Here is a 15,548-nt window from a genome sequence, read left to right as displayed (position 1 = left end):
GCCTCACGGCCACCGGCCGGCCACAAAGGGACTCACGCACACCCAAGGTTTCGGAAAACACTTTATTAAAGAACTGAACAGAGGCTGCCCAGGAGGCCGAACCCGGGCCTCCCCGGCTGTGGGCTGTGCGCTGTGCGCTGTGTGGGTTGTGTGGGCTGTGTGGGGTGTGGGCTGTGGGCAGCGCAGGCTGTGCCCGGGCCCCTCACTCGCGGGCCGGGGCCACCTGGGAGATGGTGGTGGTCCCGAAGAAGCCGCTGAGCAGAGCGTTGTTGTGCACGGCCATGTCCACCAGCTCGGGTGTGATGCGCCTCCTGCCGCTCTTCTGGGCCTCCATGCCCGCCAGCTCCAGGACCTTGGCCGTCAGGTACTCGAGGATGGCCGCCAGAAACACGGGAGCCGACGAACTCAGGCGCTGAGCGTAGTGGCCCTCCCGCAGCAGGCGCTCTACGTGGCCCACGGAGAAGGTCAGCTCGCCTAGGGCGCTGCGAGAGCGGGTCCGCCTCTGGCGACGGGAGGACCTTCCATCATCACGACGACGAGGATGAGCTCAGCTGCTAACCAAAAGGTCAGAGGTTTCAACCCACCAGCTGCTCTGTGGGAGGCGGGAGAAAGATGAGGCAGCCTGCTTCCGCTAAGGTTACAGCCTTGGAGACCCTAGGGGGCTGTTCTGCTCTCTACTCTGTCCTATAGGGTCACCGTGAGTCGAAATTGACTTGAGGGCAACAAGTTTGGTTTTTTATTCACATAGGTATATACTTGATTTTTTTCTACTTACTCCCTCAGTCCACGTCTCTTCATGTTAAGAGGGTATTAGAGACGATTCCCGGGATTTCACTCACAGTTTTTTCTCAGTATTCCTTCTGGGGGCCGTGGAAGGATAAGAAGCATGCTAAACCACTCTCCCCACTAGAATCTTTTTTATTCCTTGGAAGCTTCCTTCCTTCCTTCCCTCCTTTCTCCCTCCCCCCTTTTGCATTTTACCATTTCTTATTCATTTAATTAAGCATTATTGGGCACAGGAAATTCTTTGATCTTTCTTCACTCTACCATCTTTTTACAAAGGAATTTCTAATTTGGTATCAAAGGGTTATCCCCAACCCCTGGGATATGTTCTGGATAACTTGGAGTTAATGAGTTTTAGACAAATTTAAGATTTTTAATCTTTCATATGTGTGACACTAATGGATCTAAGTTTATCCAGGACCTTAAATTTTTAACATGAATCCTTCATTTTATCAAGTCTTAAGTTAATCATCATGTCCAATTTCATCCCAAATAATACAAGAATCTTGTCTTACAAGTGAATGATGTCCAATGTTTTGGTTCGTTTTGTTGGTTGTACTGTTTTATACAGTCTATTGTTTTTTTTAGACTCAGGACCATGGTTACTAATTTCTTTGCTCACCGTGTGCCTGCTACATCTTGCTTCTTTCTTCTCTGTTCAATTTACTTATACTGGAGGAGCATTTTTAAGTTGTTCTTTTAGTGAGTGGTCAACTCTCTCGATCTCTTTGCAAGAATATTTTGAGTTTGCCCTCATTTTTGAATGACAGTTTAGTTGGGTACAACATTCCTGGTAAACATTATTCTTTTTTCTGAGTGCATTCATGATATGATTCTACTTTCGTTGTGGCTGGTAAGAAGTCTGCTGTCAGTTTATTATTTATTTGATATAATGTGTCTTCGCTTTCTAGTTGCTTTTAAGATCTTCCCCTTGTCTTTGTTGGCCTGCAGTTTCCCCCTGATTTGGTTTTACTGAGTCTGCTTGTGGCTTCTCCTCTCAGAATACGAGGAGTCATGTCTTTGATCAAATCTGGGAATTTTTCAGCCAGTATCTCTTTGAATATTGGTTTTTCCCTATTTCTTTGTAATCTGGCCGACCCTACCTTTCCAGCTCTATTTTCTATACACTCACCTACTGTAAAGTACCCTGAGGATCACAGAGAGGGACGTACTCAGAAGAAACTTTATAGTATTTTCTAAATTGGGAAAGTGGGAGGTAATGAACATTTGAGCAATATGACATACTAGTAAAAAGCATTTTTCCTGGGGCCACATTTCTGGGATTCGAATCCAAGCTCTGACAATTTGCTGTGTGATGTTTGGCAAGCCATATTAATCTCTCATTTTCTCTCTTTCCTCATTTGTAAAATGGGGACAAGGTTGCTATGGGGATTAAAAGCCCTTAGAACAGTGCCTGGCATAGAAAGCACTTTTTAAGAGTTATATACTATTACTGACCATCAGTATGTGCTTCAAACATCTTATTTAATACTCTCAAAATAGTTAGAAAACGCTGTGAGGTAGGTATTATCCTTACTGTATCCATATGAGAAACTGAAGCAACAAGAGATCAAACAAACTGACCAAGGCCATACAACTAGAGTGGCACAGTTTTTAAACGCTGGCTAGTCCAAGGCCTCAATTTCACAAAACAGCAAAGTGAACCGCATAATACAAGAGGGACATGCCTCAGGTAATTTAGTGAGTCAGTGGTATAACTGGGCCCAGATCTCAACAACAGAGCTCTTGCCTTCAGTGGTTCTCAGATTTTGGTGTGCTTCAGAATCCCCTGGAGTGATGCTAAAACAGACTGCTGGGCTTCACTCCCAGAGTTTCTGATCAATTATCCCTCACAGAATTACAGAACTGACAGGTTAATTCCAGCTGTTGTGACTTTCTAGTTTAATTTCTTGACAGATTATTTGGATGAAAGTAACCCTGTTCTGAGAAGTTACTTAATAAAACACTATATTTATATTCCATTCTCACTTTATCACTGAACTTGGTCTGGGGTGGGACCAAAGAATGTGCATTTGTAACAAATTCTCAAATGATGCTGGTCTGGGGGAAACACTTTGGCAACAACCAAACATATTTCATACATATTTTTTCCTTTTCATCATAGGCTACTGTCTTAGTCATCTAGTGCTGCTACAACAGAAATACCACAAGTGGACGGTTTTAATGAAGAGAAATTTATTTCCTCACAGTCAAAGTAGGCTAAAAGTCCAAATTCAGGGCGTCAGCTCCAGGGGAAGGCTTTTTCTCTCTGTCGGCCTTCTCATCAATGTTCCCCCAGACTAGGAGCTTCTCGGTGCAGGGACCCCAGTCCAAAGGATGCGCTCTGCTCCCGGCACTGCTTTCTTGACGGTATGGGGTCCCCCTGTCTCACTGCTCACTTCTGTCTTTTATATCTCAAGAGATTGCCTCAGGACACAATCCAGTCCTGTAGATCAGGTCCTGCCTTACTAACACAACTGCCACCCATCCTCCCTCATTAACATCATAGAGGCAGGTTTACAACATACAGGAATATCACACAGTACCAGGAATCATGGCCTAGCCAAATTGATACACACGTTTTTTGGGGGACATAATTCAAATCATGGCAGCTACACAGCCTGTGACTCACAAGCACTTTAACAGAACTGGGAACCAGTGATGGAAACTGAAGAAAAATCCATAGCTAGCAGCATGAAGGTACGGTGATCAGCTGTCTTAGTTTGCCTGCAATTTTCTCTGTTTTAAAGCTGGAAGCTCCACAGCCCAGGAAGTCCCTCAGTCATGAGTAAACTAGGATGGTTGATCACTCTACATGGAGGTGAACACAATTCATTGCCACTTAACTGCCAAACACGAAAGGATACACTTATAGACAATGTAGTAATTTCTCGTGAGTTGGTATGAAAAGAATTTATTACTTCATTCTTTTATGAGCAAATTTTGTATCGTGAAACTACTATTTTTAAGGCGCTGTGTTAGGTCTGTGCTCCTGATTTTATGATCCCATCCCACCATAGAAAAAGGTAAAGGTGACTTTATAGTTGAGCTTAGTAGACAAGATCCCTGCTTATAGTCTCAGGGACACCTGAAAGAGATGTAAAAAAGAAAGTTTTCAATGCAGCATGGTTGGCACTAAAATACTTCCCTTCCCTATTTCTTCCTCTCAAGGGAAAGATATTTCAGAAACGGGTTGATTTAAAATTTATGAAAAGGAGGGTGAAATAATGAATCAAGATTCCAGGAGAGACAGGAGGTAAGAGGAGTCCTTCAGCAAGGGGAAAAGGTTGATTTGTGTACCTATCTCTCAAGAGCCATGGATATGTCCTTTGCTTGTCATAAATCAATGCTGACCTCACTTATAGTGTAATCTTCAAGGATAATTTAGGCAAAATTCTAAAAAGGGCAAATATCCTGATGAAAATGAATGGAAACTTATTTTAAGAGTCATAATAGAAGAGAGAAAAGATTGCATGGTAAAATGTTTTTAGTTCTGTTCTGATTGGTAGAGTATGCTCTTTAATACTTGACCTTAATCATTAATTCTTTCATCTAACGAATTTCATGGAAGACCCCTAAAGATTCCTATATAGTGCAAATAAAATGCAGAAATACTTTGGGAACATAAAATGTTCAACAGGTCAATAAAATAATGCATAAACTATCAATGTGAACTAGGAACTCCCTGAAAATATGAGATTAGACTTTAGTCTCTGTTACCATCCTGACTTTGCTTGGTGACTCCCTATCTCTCTGTATATAATGATAAGGGAACCATTAAAAGAAAAAAAGCAGAAAGGTGTTTAACTTGCCCTAACCAAATCTTGGCAATTAACATGTATAAAAAATAAAAAAAAAAGGTCAGCAGAAACAGAGGAAAACAGATTGCACCCAAAATTTCATCAAATTGCCAAAACACAAGTCTGGAGAATAAGCTCCAGTTTTCTGGAGGAACATCATCTATCACGATGAGTTTCCTGAACAATCTTACAGAATAACCCTCCGTACTTTCTCTTTTATGTTTGTGTATGTATGTGTGTGTATGTATACATATGTGTATATACAGTGTGTGCATGTGTATATACTATCATACAGAGCCTCAGAAGTCTTTGATATCTTTCTGTAATTATCCCTCATAGAATTACAGAACGGATGGGTTAATGCCACAGCAACCACTGTGATTTCCTTGTTTCATTTCTTGAGAGGTTATTTGGATGGAAGTAACCCGTGTTCTGAGAAGTTACTCAATAAAACATTATATTTGAATTCCATTCCCACTTTATCACTGAACTTGTGCTACCAAGCAATTCTTAGTGTCTCTACACTGCAGTGAAAAATCTAGAATTTCAGGTAAACCTTTTAATCCATAGGCTTTTGTAAAGGGACTGTCCTAAGGTATCTTCTAGCCCACTGATTGTTTTCAGAGTGTGGTCTAAAGACACCTGGAATTTTCCCTGAGACTTTTTTTATCAGGACCTTGAGTTCAGAACTATTTTTATAATATCACTAAGATGATATTTGCCTTTTCACATTCATTCCCTCACAAGTATACAGTGGACTTTTCCAGAGGCTACATGATATGTGATGATGCTGTTGCTCTGACAGTTGAGAAATGTGTGCATGGGTGTTCTTGAGTTTTAAACATTTCTCAGTCTTAATTTTTAATAAAATTAGTACTAGAATACAATAGATATACTCATGCACAAGAACTCTTTGGGGTCTTCGATAACTTTTAAGAGTGTTAAGGTGTCCTGAGACCAAAAAGTTTGCAAAGTACTGTTTTATCAAGATTTTGTTTTCTAAGTGACGTAGTTGGAACAATATTTTACCTAAGGACTATTATTCCTTCGCCATCAATATTAGTATTACATTTCTTAAATAAATTGACCAAAATTATATCAAAAGATTTAAAAGACAAGTGGGTCTATGTTATAACTTGGGGAAGAGAGCTACCCTACTAGATGGCTGACATCAGATAACTCCGAGGCCCCTCTCGAACAGTTTACTCTTACTAGAGAAAGAGGAAAACTTCTGTTTTGTGGGATAGGATAAGAAGACAATCTGAATTGACACAATATTATTCTGCTGATATGAAATTCTGGTAGGCAGAGTACCAGGTGTGTTCATAATCTCAATGCTGTCAATTTTAAGCCTGAAGTCCTAAGAAACGAGCAGTATTTAATACATCATCTCTTGTTAAGTAGCAGCCACAGAGTTGGCGGTAACCAGTGAAGGATTCCCTGCCATGTAGGACACGCCAGTTGTCTATAAATAGGACCTGTGAATGGGCAAAAAAAAGAGAGAAAACGCCATCAGAACAGGCGCATACCGAAGGCACCCTAAATCAGAAGAGATAATTTTAAAGAAAAGCTTTAGGTTGCCCTCTGCTTATACTCAATGAGGTTTTTTTTTTTTTTTTTTTTTTTGAAATTACACAGACATTTGGAAACCAGAGTGTGTAGAACCCTGTAGTAGGCTAAATGGAAGTTACAAAGGCATTAGTAGATAATGGGCCCTGCACTCGAGGAATCTGTTTCTTGGGTAATTGTTCTCCTATCAAAGCAAATCAGGTAACTGGTTTCTTTCTTTTTCTTTTTTCCTCTTTAATTCTTATTCTGTACTTTCTCCAAGGCGGAAATATTTTATAATGCCTTTATGCTAAGCTGAAGATATTCTTCATCACCTTGAGGAAATATCAAGAGCAAAAAATAAAAACGAAACCACAGCAAAAAAAACAAAAAACAAAAACCAATCCAGCAATAGAATCATGAAGCGCCAAAACTGTGGAAGGACCCTTAGAGATTATCTAGTTCAACCCCCTCATCATACATAGGATCACTGATGTCTAGACAGGGGGTGGGGCTGCTTCCAGGTCATTCAGTGAGTGAATGGCAGGAGCAGGACCAACACCTAAGACTCTTTTCTCTTTTTCCTTTACAACATTGTGTCTCACATATTACATAGGTACCTGTTCTTCACCGCTTAAGTATAACAAACTTTACTTAACTCTTTAGAATTTGGAACCCACCCTGCCAGGCTTTAGTTTGACCCAAAGCTCATTCTCTGGTCTCCTCAACTCTATTGTTAGAGCTCGGTGTGCTGTATACCAACGATGGACGACATCATAAGGTATGGTATTGATGACAGCCCGGTCATAGTTGTTGTACCTAAGATGGAATCACGAAAAAGAAAGATCTCTCAAACATGTTAAGGATATCTGTTGTTTATTAAACAATTTTATATGAAGTGTTATGGATTGAATCGTGTCCCCCTAAAATATGTGTTGTAAAACCTAACCTCTATGCCTGTGGTTATAATCCCATTTGGGAATGAGTTGTCTTTGTTATGTTAATGAGGCAGGATTGGTGTAGGGTGTATCTTGAGTCAATTTCTTTTGAGATATAAAAGAGATTAAACAAGCAAACTAGAAAGCAGAGATGGGGGAAGAGAGATACCAAGCCACATGAAGATCTCCAAGGAACCAGGAAACAGGCTGAGGAGACAAGGACCTTCCTCCAGAGCTGACAGAGAGTGAAAACCTTCACCTAGAGCTGGCACCCTGAATTCAGACTTCCACAGTGGTTAAGTGATACAGCTGCTAACCAAATGGTCAGCAGTTCATATCCACCAGCCACTCCCTGGAAATCCTATGGAGCAGTTCTACTCTGTCCTACAGGGTCACTATGGGTCAGAACTGACTCAATGGCAATGGGTTTGTTTTTTTGGCTTTTTTAGCCTCCTAAACTGTGACAGAATAAATTGTTTGTTAAAGCTATCCACTTGTGGTATTTCTGTTATAGCAGCACTAGATAACTAAGACATAAAGTTTTATATGAGCCTTGGTGGCATAACAATTAAACGCTCATCTGCTAACTGAAAGGTTGGCAGTTCGAACCCATCCAGTGGCTCCATGGGAGAAAGACCTGGAGATATCCCATAAAGATTAGAGTCTAGAAAACCCTATGGGGAAGTTCTACTTTGTCACTTGGGGTCACTGTGAGTTGAAATCAACTCAACGGCACCTAACAACAACAACGATGTTCACTACTTGTTCCAGAGATGAGATGGGAATAGTAAGTCTATGTTCTCAGGAATATAAGATTAGAGAGAGGAGCTCTACTGTCTGTTGAGCATATCTTACTTTTCTTTGAAACTTCTGGGGGTAGGAGACAGAAGTTGGTTCAAGCTAGTTTCTCCCATCTTTGGATATGAGATTCTATATAAAGCACATTCCATGGAATAAATCCTGATCGGCCAAAGTTCACGGAAGCATTGGGGAAAGAGCTGAGCTTTCTCCTCACAAAGCTGAGGTGGGCAAGAGACGTTGTACTAACAAAGCTTCTTTTTAACAAGATGGCTTACAATTTCTCAGCTATCTCCCTTGGTGGGATAAATCCCAGCTGGAGACTAGTAGATAGTTCACCCAAGAATCTTCATTCATTCAGTCAATGCTAACATTTATATGGGCATCTGTGTGTCAGGCATTAGATTCAATGATGAACATGGCAGACATGACCCTAGCCCTCAGGGAGATAATAAACAAGTAAATCAATACATAAACAAGATAAGTTCAGTCAGTTATAGATGTTATGAAGAAAAAAATAGCGCTATGTGATAAAGAGTGACTGGGAAGTCTACTTCAGATGGTGTGTTGAGTGAAGGACTTTTGGAGGAAGTGACATTTGAGCTGGTACCTGTATGATAAGAAACTAGCCATGTGACAAGAGTGTTCCAGGCAGAGGGAACAGCAAGTACAAAGTCTTGGGGTGGAAAGTAGTTTAGTGTGTTGGCAAAACAGCAAGAAGGGCATGTGGCTGGAGCAGAGTGAGCAAGGGGGTTAATGGTAAGAAATGATGTGGAGGGGGTATGCAGGGGCCAAACCTCATATAGCCTTGCAGGCCACAGTAAAGCCTTTGCTAGAGACTATGGCTATTTTGTCTAAGGCAAATTAACTTTTTACTGAAATACAACATACATGCAGAAAAGTGTACAAATAATGTGTACATCTTGATGAATTTTCATGATGTAAACATATCCATATAACCAGCATCCAAGACTCCAGAACCCTCCCTTGTACCCCAGTCCAGTCACCCCCTCCCTTGACCCAAGGGTAACTATCATCCTGACTTCTATCACCAAAGATTAGCTTTTCCTGTTTATGAAACTTTATATAAATGGAATCATACAGTTTGTGTCTGACTTCTCTCATTTAATATTATGTTTGTAAGATTCATCTTTGTTGTGTGTAGCAGTAGTTCGTTCATCCTCGGTGCTGTATAGGATTCCACTGTATGACCATACCACAGTTTATTCATCCATTTCACTTTTGATGGACATTTGAGTAGTTTTGCTATGAATATTCTATTACACGTATTTTGGTGGGAAAAAATATATATATTCTTTTCTGTTTGATATAAATCTAAGAATTGAATTGCTAGGTCATAAGGTATGTGTATTCTTAGTTTTAATAGATACTACCAAAGTTATTCTTTTCAAATAGAAATAAACTCCCAATGGTGTCTTTTTTGGACATCAGACAGTATTCATTAGTTTTAGATATTACATGCTTCAATAACAGCTAATATTCTTAGTTTTCTCATATATAAAATGAATATAATGACACCTGCTTAGCTGATCTCACAGGGATATTGTGAGAATCAAATGAAAGAATGAGCATAATAGTGATTACTTCCAGGCTTCAAGGAGCCATGCCCTTAGGGAGAGTGGGGTGAGGACGCATAATCTTCAACAGGGTCCTGACACCCACTGTCACTTCCAGAAGCCTCCAGTGTTGTGCTAGATGCCTGCACAAATATTATTTCATTTACTCCTTTTATCACCCAAGACAAGAAGGTCATATTTGCCTCCTTCTATATGAAAGGCAGCTGAAGTTTAGAGGTTAAACCTGCCACAGAGTTTATAAGTAGCAGAATGGGTTTTGAAATCAAGTCTAATACTTTAACTCATTATATATACCAAAGAGCAGTAGAAGGATCCAATTCTGTATATGTTGGTTAATGAGGCCAACTGTATACAGACCACAACTGTAATCTCTTAACTTCAAATAGAGATTTACGGTTTACAAAGTGCTTTCATATACACTATCTCATTTGATCCTCATGATAACCCTGTGAGGTAAGCAGGACAGCTGTTATTATCTTTATAGATAAGGATAATAAAGAGAAGGCACTGTGATTTGTCCAAGGTCACATGGGATCCAGTTTTCACTTAGATGATGTTGCTTTCTAAGGCCAACAGCAGGAAACAGAAGGAAAAATTATTATAAATTAGTAAAATGGCTGTGCAATGTTCTTCTGATTGAAATAAGACTATTTATGGATGTTTGTACAAAGTAATATCATCATATCATAGTGTAAATTTTCTTTTTTTTCTGCTTTGATATGAAGCAAGAGAGACTTGGAAGTAGGGCAAGACAAATAATGTAAAAATTTACCTGATAAGAAAAGCTAGAAGGCTTAATAAAGCTATTCCTCTTATTAACTGTTATACAATTAAAAATTTTCCAAATAAAGAGAGCTCAAAGATTGAATGGAAGATGCATTTTATGGATTTGAGTACTGTGGTATAAGTGAAAGATGATGGGCACTGTAGTCAGACAGATCACTGCTATGATCCCAGTTCAGCTATGACCTTGCAGAAGCTATTTAATCTCTTTGAGTCTCAGTTTCATCTATCTGAAAACAAACTGAGAATAATAACAACTACCTGTGGTACGATGAAGTACTTAATATGTCCCTTCTAGCCATGGTCTTCGGGACTAATACACACAGTGGGACTAGGCAAATAAGGTATATGGAACCTGGGACAGTTGAGGTTATGTGTAAACTTGGCTAAGCCGTGATTCCCAGTACTGTGTGGTTATCCTCCATTTTGTGATCTGATGTAATTATCCTAATAATTCTCCATTTTATATGCTGTAAATCCTAACCTCTATATGTTAATGAGGCAGGATTAATGTGGGGTATATCCTGAGTCACAGCCTTGCAGACGGGCATGACTGAAGTCCCACCCTTACTCAAGTTATGCCCTTCCCTTGGGTGTGGCCTGCATCCAATGTATATATATATAGGTACTGTGGAGGGGCTCGCTCTCTCTCTCTCACTTTGGATCCTGCATCCAGTTCATGATCGTCTGACCTCCGGTTCTTGAGCCAGCGGCCTGCCGTCTGACCTGCTGATTCTGGGATTCACTGGCTTCTGCAGCCCCATGGGCCAGCAGCCTCGTCTGACCTGATTCACCAGCTTCTGCAGCCTTGTAAGCCTGTGGTCTGACCTGCCGGTTTGGGTTTGTCAGCCCCTGCAGACACATGGATCGGGAGAAGCCTACACCTGACCCACAGATTTGGGACTTGCCAGCCTCCACAACCGTGTGGGCCATTTCCTTGATAAGGTTCGTGAGTTCTGTGAGAGGCTGCAGTGACTTATGGAACCCAAAGACAAGAGGGAGAGTACTGAGGGGAGGAGTAGTAGTTGATGTCAGAGATGATGGAGTGGTACAGCAGTTTGGAGAAGTTGGACATTTGGGACATCTTTAACCTCTGCCTCATAGGAACCAGCTTTGTGCTGATACTTATAAAAGACATTATTCAACTACTACTTTATGTGGTTGTTATGAGGATTATATAAAGCATTATATATTATGCACTAACACTGTGCTTGACACACCAAAACCAAACTGGTTGCCGTCAAGTCAATCCTGACTCATAGTGACCTTACAGGACAGAGTAGAACTGCCCCATAGTGTTTCCAAGGAGCGGATGGTGGATTTGAACTGTCGACCTTTTAGTCAGCAGATGAATTCTTAACCACTGTGCCACTAGGGGTTAGTAATGTTCGCTAACATAAAAACAGGTTAGATATCTCAAGCCATAAAAACAAGCCCTAGAAAATGTGAAAGGCTTTACAGTGAGTTAGTTATACTCAGACTTGGAGGACAGGGTTAGACTAAGCTTTGAATAATAATGGCTAAAGAATACGTAAATAATTATATCTAAATGTTTGCATTTTAAAACATCTTGCTCTAAAATGTTTAATAAGTTTTAAAATGTATTTGTGATTAACTGCTCCAATATTCCATTTATAGGAAAAGTTTATTTAAATACAAAGCATGCTATATACTGAGCACTGGGTTCCACTTCTGATAATAGCTGGGTAAGCTCCTATTGGGATCAATCCTCCTTTCTCATAGGTGACAATCGAAAGCTCTGAACAAAATAAAAAATAACTTCCTGGAGGCACTATAGAGGCATATTCTGGAAGTGAGTTGACACTGTGAAGAAAGGAACTGAACTGGGTGAGTTTCCCATTTTCACGGCATCTAGCCTAAGAGCATGCCACAGACTGCACAATATAGGCAGTTAAAACTCTAAAAGAAACCCCCCAGTCTTTCTGGCCTGAAGAACCAGAGGATAGAGTTGGGGCAACCATTGCGATCAGAAAGTGAAAAGGAAATCCTAGAAAGTAGAGAATCAGAGAAGGAGAGCACCAAACTCTGTGTATAAGCTCTGCCCAAATATCTGGATGACCCTGAACTGCACATGTACAAGACAGATTCCCACCAATTCAGCTAAAGATAAAATAACTGAAAGAAATTTGAGTTATCAAAGACCAGGACTTGAATTTTTGGGTACAAATAAACATTTACATGCAAAAACAAAAATGAACATTCTTTGGAGAAATATAACAGAATCTAGAGTCTAGATAACATAATATTCACAATATCTAGAATACAATCCAAAATTACTCAACAGAACAAAACCCAGTAAAATTTGACCCATTCTCAAGGGAAAAAACAATCAACAAAGGCCAACCCTGAGAGGTCTCAGATGTTGGAATTATCAGACAAGGCCTTTAAAGCAGCTATTACAACTATGTGCAATGAAGTAAAGAAAAATATGCTTTTAATGAAGGAATAGAAAATCTCAGCAAAGAAACAGAAACTATAAAAAAGAACCAAATGGAAATTCTAGAACTGAAAAATACAATATATGAATGACATATTAAAGAGTCTGTGAATTTGAAAACTGGATAATCTCTTTTGATCTACCTGAAGAACAGAGAGAAAAAAATTAAAAATGAACAGAGTCTCAGGGACCTGAGGGACAATATCAAAAGGTCTGACATATAATTGGAGTCCCAGAAGGAGAAGAGAGAACAGTACAGACAAAACATTTGAAGAAATAATGACAAAAAATTGCCAAATTTGGAGGAAGACATAAATGTACAGATACAAATTCAGCAAATCCCAATCAGGCCAAATACAAAGAAAACCACATCTAGGAATATCACAGTCAAATTGATGAAAACTAAAAATAAAGAGCAAATCTTGAAAGTGGCCAGAAAATGTTAACATAGTGTATAAATTAAAACAGAATTTAAAAAAATTAAAATAATCCAGAAGTCAGGAAAGGAGGAACAGAGGAACAAAAAAATACAGCATGCAAACAGGGAAGGAAAAAAGAAAGAAAAAAGACAACCACATACATGATTGCATTAAGTGTTAATGGATTAGTCATAAGGACATATAGATCAATGGAACAGAACAGAGGATCCAGAAATAAACACTTATATTTATGGTCAATGAATTTTCAACAAGGGTGCCAAGACAATTCAATGGGGAAAGAAAAGTCTTCAACAAACAGTGCTGGGACAACCGGATAGCCACATGCAAAAGAATGAAGTTGAAATCCTACCTCACAACAATAATTAACTCAAAATGGATCAGAGACGTAAATGTAAGAGCTAAAACTATAAACATCTTAGGAAAATCACAGGAATAAATTTTTGTGACCTTGAATTAGGCAAAGCCTTCTTAGGTACAACACCAAAAGCACAATTGACAAAAGAAAAAAATGGATAAATTGGACATTATCAAATAAAAAAAAAAAAAACTTTCTGTGCTGCCTACAATACCATCAAGAAAGTGAAAAGGCCAGCCACGGACTGGGAGAAAGTAGTTGCAAATCATATATCTAAGGGACTTTATCCAGAATATATAAAGAATTCACAAAACTCACTAATAAGAAGAAAAATTATCCAATTTATAAATAGGCAAAAAATTTGACCAAAGAAGATAAAAAAAATAGCCAATAAGCACATAAAAAATATACTAAACATTATTAATCATCAGGGAAATACACATCAAAACCACAGAGAGATACCACTTACACTTACCGGAATGGCTAGAATAAAAAAGTCAGTTAATAACAAGTGTTGGCAAGAATGTGGAGAAATTGGAACTCTCATACATTACTGGTGGGAATTTCAATTGGTGCAGCCATTTTGGAAAACAGTTTGGCAGTTCCTTAAAATGCTAAACGTAGAGTTCCCATATGCCTCAGTAATTCTATACCTCTATATCAACCCCAAAGAAATGAAAACAGGTGTTGATACAAAGACTTGTATGTGAATGTTTAGAGGAGTATCATTTGGAATAGCTCCAAACTGGACACAATCCAAATGTCCATTACTGGTGAATGGATAAACAAAATGTGGTATATCCATATAATGAAATTGTTGTTGTTAGGTGCAGTCGAGTCAGTTCCCACTCATAGTGATCCTACCTACAACAGAACAAAACACTGCCTGGTCCTATGCCAATACTATTCAGCAATTAAAAGGAATAAACTATTGATACGTGCTACAACATGCACGAGCCTCAAATACATTATGTTACATGAAAGAAAGCTGATGCAAAAGAACATACGTTGTGTGATTACATTTATATGAAATGTCTACAATAGGTAAATTCATAGAGACAGAAAGATTAGTGGTTGCCAAGGGCTGGGAGTGAGCTGGAAATGGAGAATGAATGCTAATGGGCATGAGAGAACTTTGTGAGGTGATGAAAACGTCCTAAAACTGGATTATTATGATGGTCACACAACTGTATGAATATACTAGTAACCATTAAGTTGCAAACATAAAACAGATTAATTTTATGGTACACAAATTACACCTCAATAAAGCTTTTAAAAATATTAATGCACTAAAAATTCCAATAAAAAAAAATCAGAGATGGTCAGACTGCATAAAAAAGCAAGACCCAAATATATACTGTTTACAAAACCACACTTTAAATACAAAAACACAGATAGGCTGGAAAAAAGAGGACGGAAAGTTACATACACTACAAGGAGTTGTTAAGTGCTGACAAGTTGGTTCTAACTCAGAGCAACCTTATGTACAACAGAAGGAAACACTGGTCCGGTGTCATCCTCATGATCATTGTTACACTTGAGCCCATTGTGGCAGCCACTGTGCCAATCCATCTCATTGAGGGTCTTCCTCTTTTACACTGACCCTGTACTTTACCAAGCATGATTCCTTCTCCAGGGACTGATTCCTCCTGAAAATATGTCCAAAGTATGTGAGACAAAGTCTCACCATCCTCGGTTCTAAGGAGCATTCTGGCAGTACTTCTTCCAAGACAGATTTGTTTGTTCTTTTGGCAATCCATGGTATATATTCAATATTCTTCACCAACACCATAATTCAAAGGCATCAATTGTTCTTTGGCTTCCTTATTCACTGTCCAGCTTTTTCATGCATATGAAGCGATTGAAAACACCATGGCTTGGGTCAGGCGCACCTTAGTCTTCAAGGTGACATCTTTTGCTTTTTAACACTTTAAAGAGGTCTTTTGCAGCAGATTTGTCCAACGCAATGCGTTGTTTGATTTCTTGACTGCTGCTTCCATGGGCATTGATTGTGGATCCAAGTAAAATGAAATCCTTGACAACTTCA

At 39.2% G+C, this 15,548-nt stretch overlaps 2 protein-coding genes across 8 annotated transcripts in view; both read right to left on the bottom strand.

Annotated features, from left to right (window-relative positions):
- Window positions 1-165: 165 nt before the first annotated feature.
- Window positions 166-798, bottom strand: LOC101361070 (histone H2A-Bbd type 2/3-like). Its single transcript, XM_023725672.1, has 2 exons — window positions 776-798; window positions 166-518 (listed from the first exon to the last, which is right to left on the bottom strand). The coding sequence occupies exons 1-2, from the start codon at window positions 796-798 to the stop codon at window positions 203-205; spliced, it is 339 nt and encodes a 112-aa protein (XP_023581440.1). The 3' UTR covers window positions 166-202.
- Window positions 799-3,270: 2,472 nt separating this feature from the next.
- TMLHE (trimethyllysine hydroxylase, epsilon) overlaps window positions 3,271-15,548 on the bottom strand; it is a 97,333-nt gene continuing 85,055 nt past the window's right edge. For 6 of the 7 annotated variants that reach the window (XM_004390922.2, XM_023725678.1, XM_023725673.1 and 3 more), the window contains 2 exons: window positions 6,812-6,950; window positions 5,652-6,061 (listed from right to left, as the gene is read on the bottom strand). In XM_004390922.2, the coding sequence (XP_004390979.1) occupies window positions 5,930-6,061; window positions 6,812-6,950 (271 nt within the window). In that variant the 3' untranslated portion in view covers window positions 5,652-5,929. Of the gene's footprint in view, window positions 3,872-5,651; window positions 6,062-6,811; window positions 6,951-15,548 lie in introns of those variants that run through there. The other variant, XM_023725674.1, reaches the window with a different exon arrangement.

Source organism: Trichechus manatus, unplaced genomic scaffold, assembly GCF_000243295.1.
Source record: "Trichechus manatus latirostris isolate Lorelei unplaced genomic scaffold, TriManLat1.0 scaffold00354, whole genome shotgun sequence".
Classification (NCBI taxonomy): Eukaryota; Metazoa; Chordata; class Mammalia; order Sirenia; family Trichechidae; genus Trichechus; species Trichechus manatus.
The sequence above is the reverse complement of the archived record's forward strand: the minus strand, read 5'-3'. Positions and strand labels throughout refer to the sequence as shown.

Excerpts from the sequence above, each read along its gene's own strand:
- LOC101361070 (XM_023725672.1), bottom strand. The coding sequence starts at position 798 with ATGAAGAGACGTGGACTGAGGGA. Across the intron at positions 519-775 it reads AAGAGACGTGGACTGAGGGA|GTCCTCCCGTCGCCAGAGGC; the intron begins GTAAGTAGAAAA and ends TGATGATGGAAG.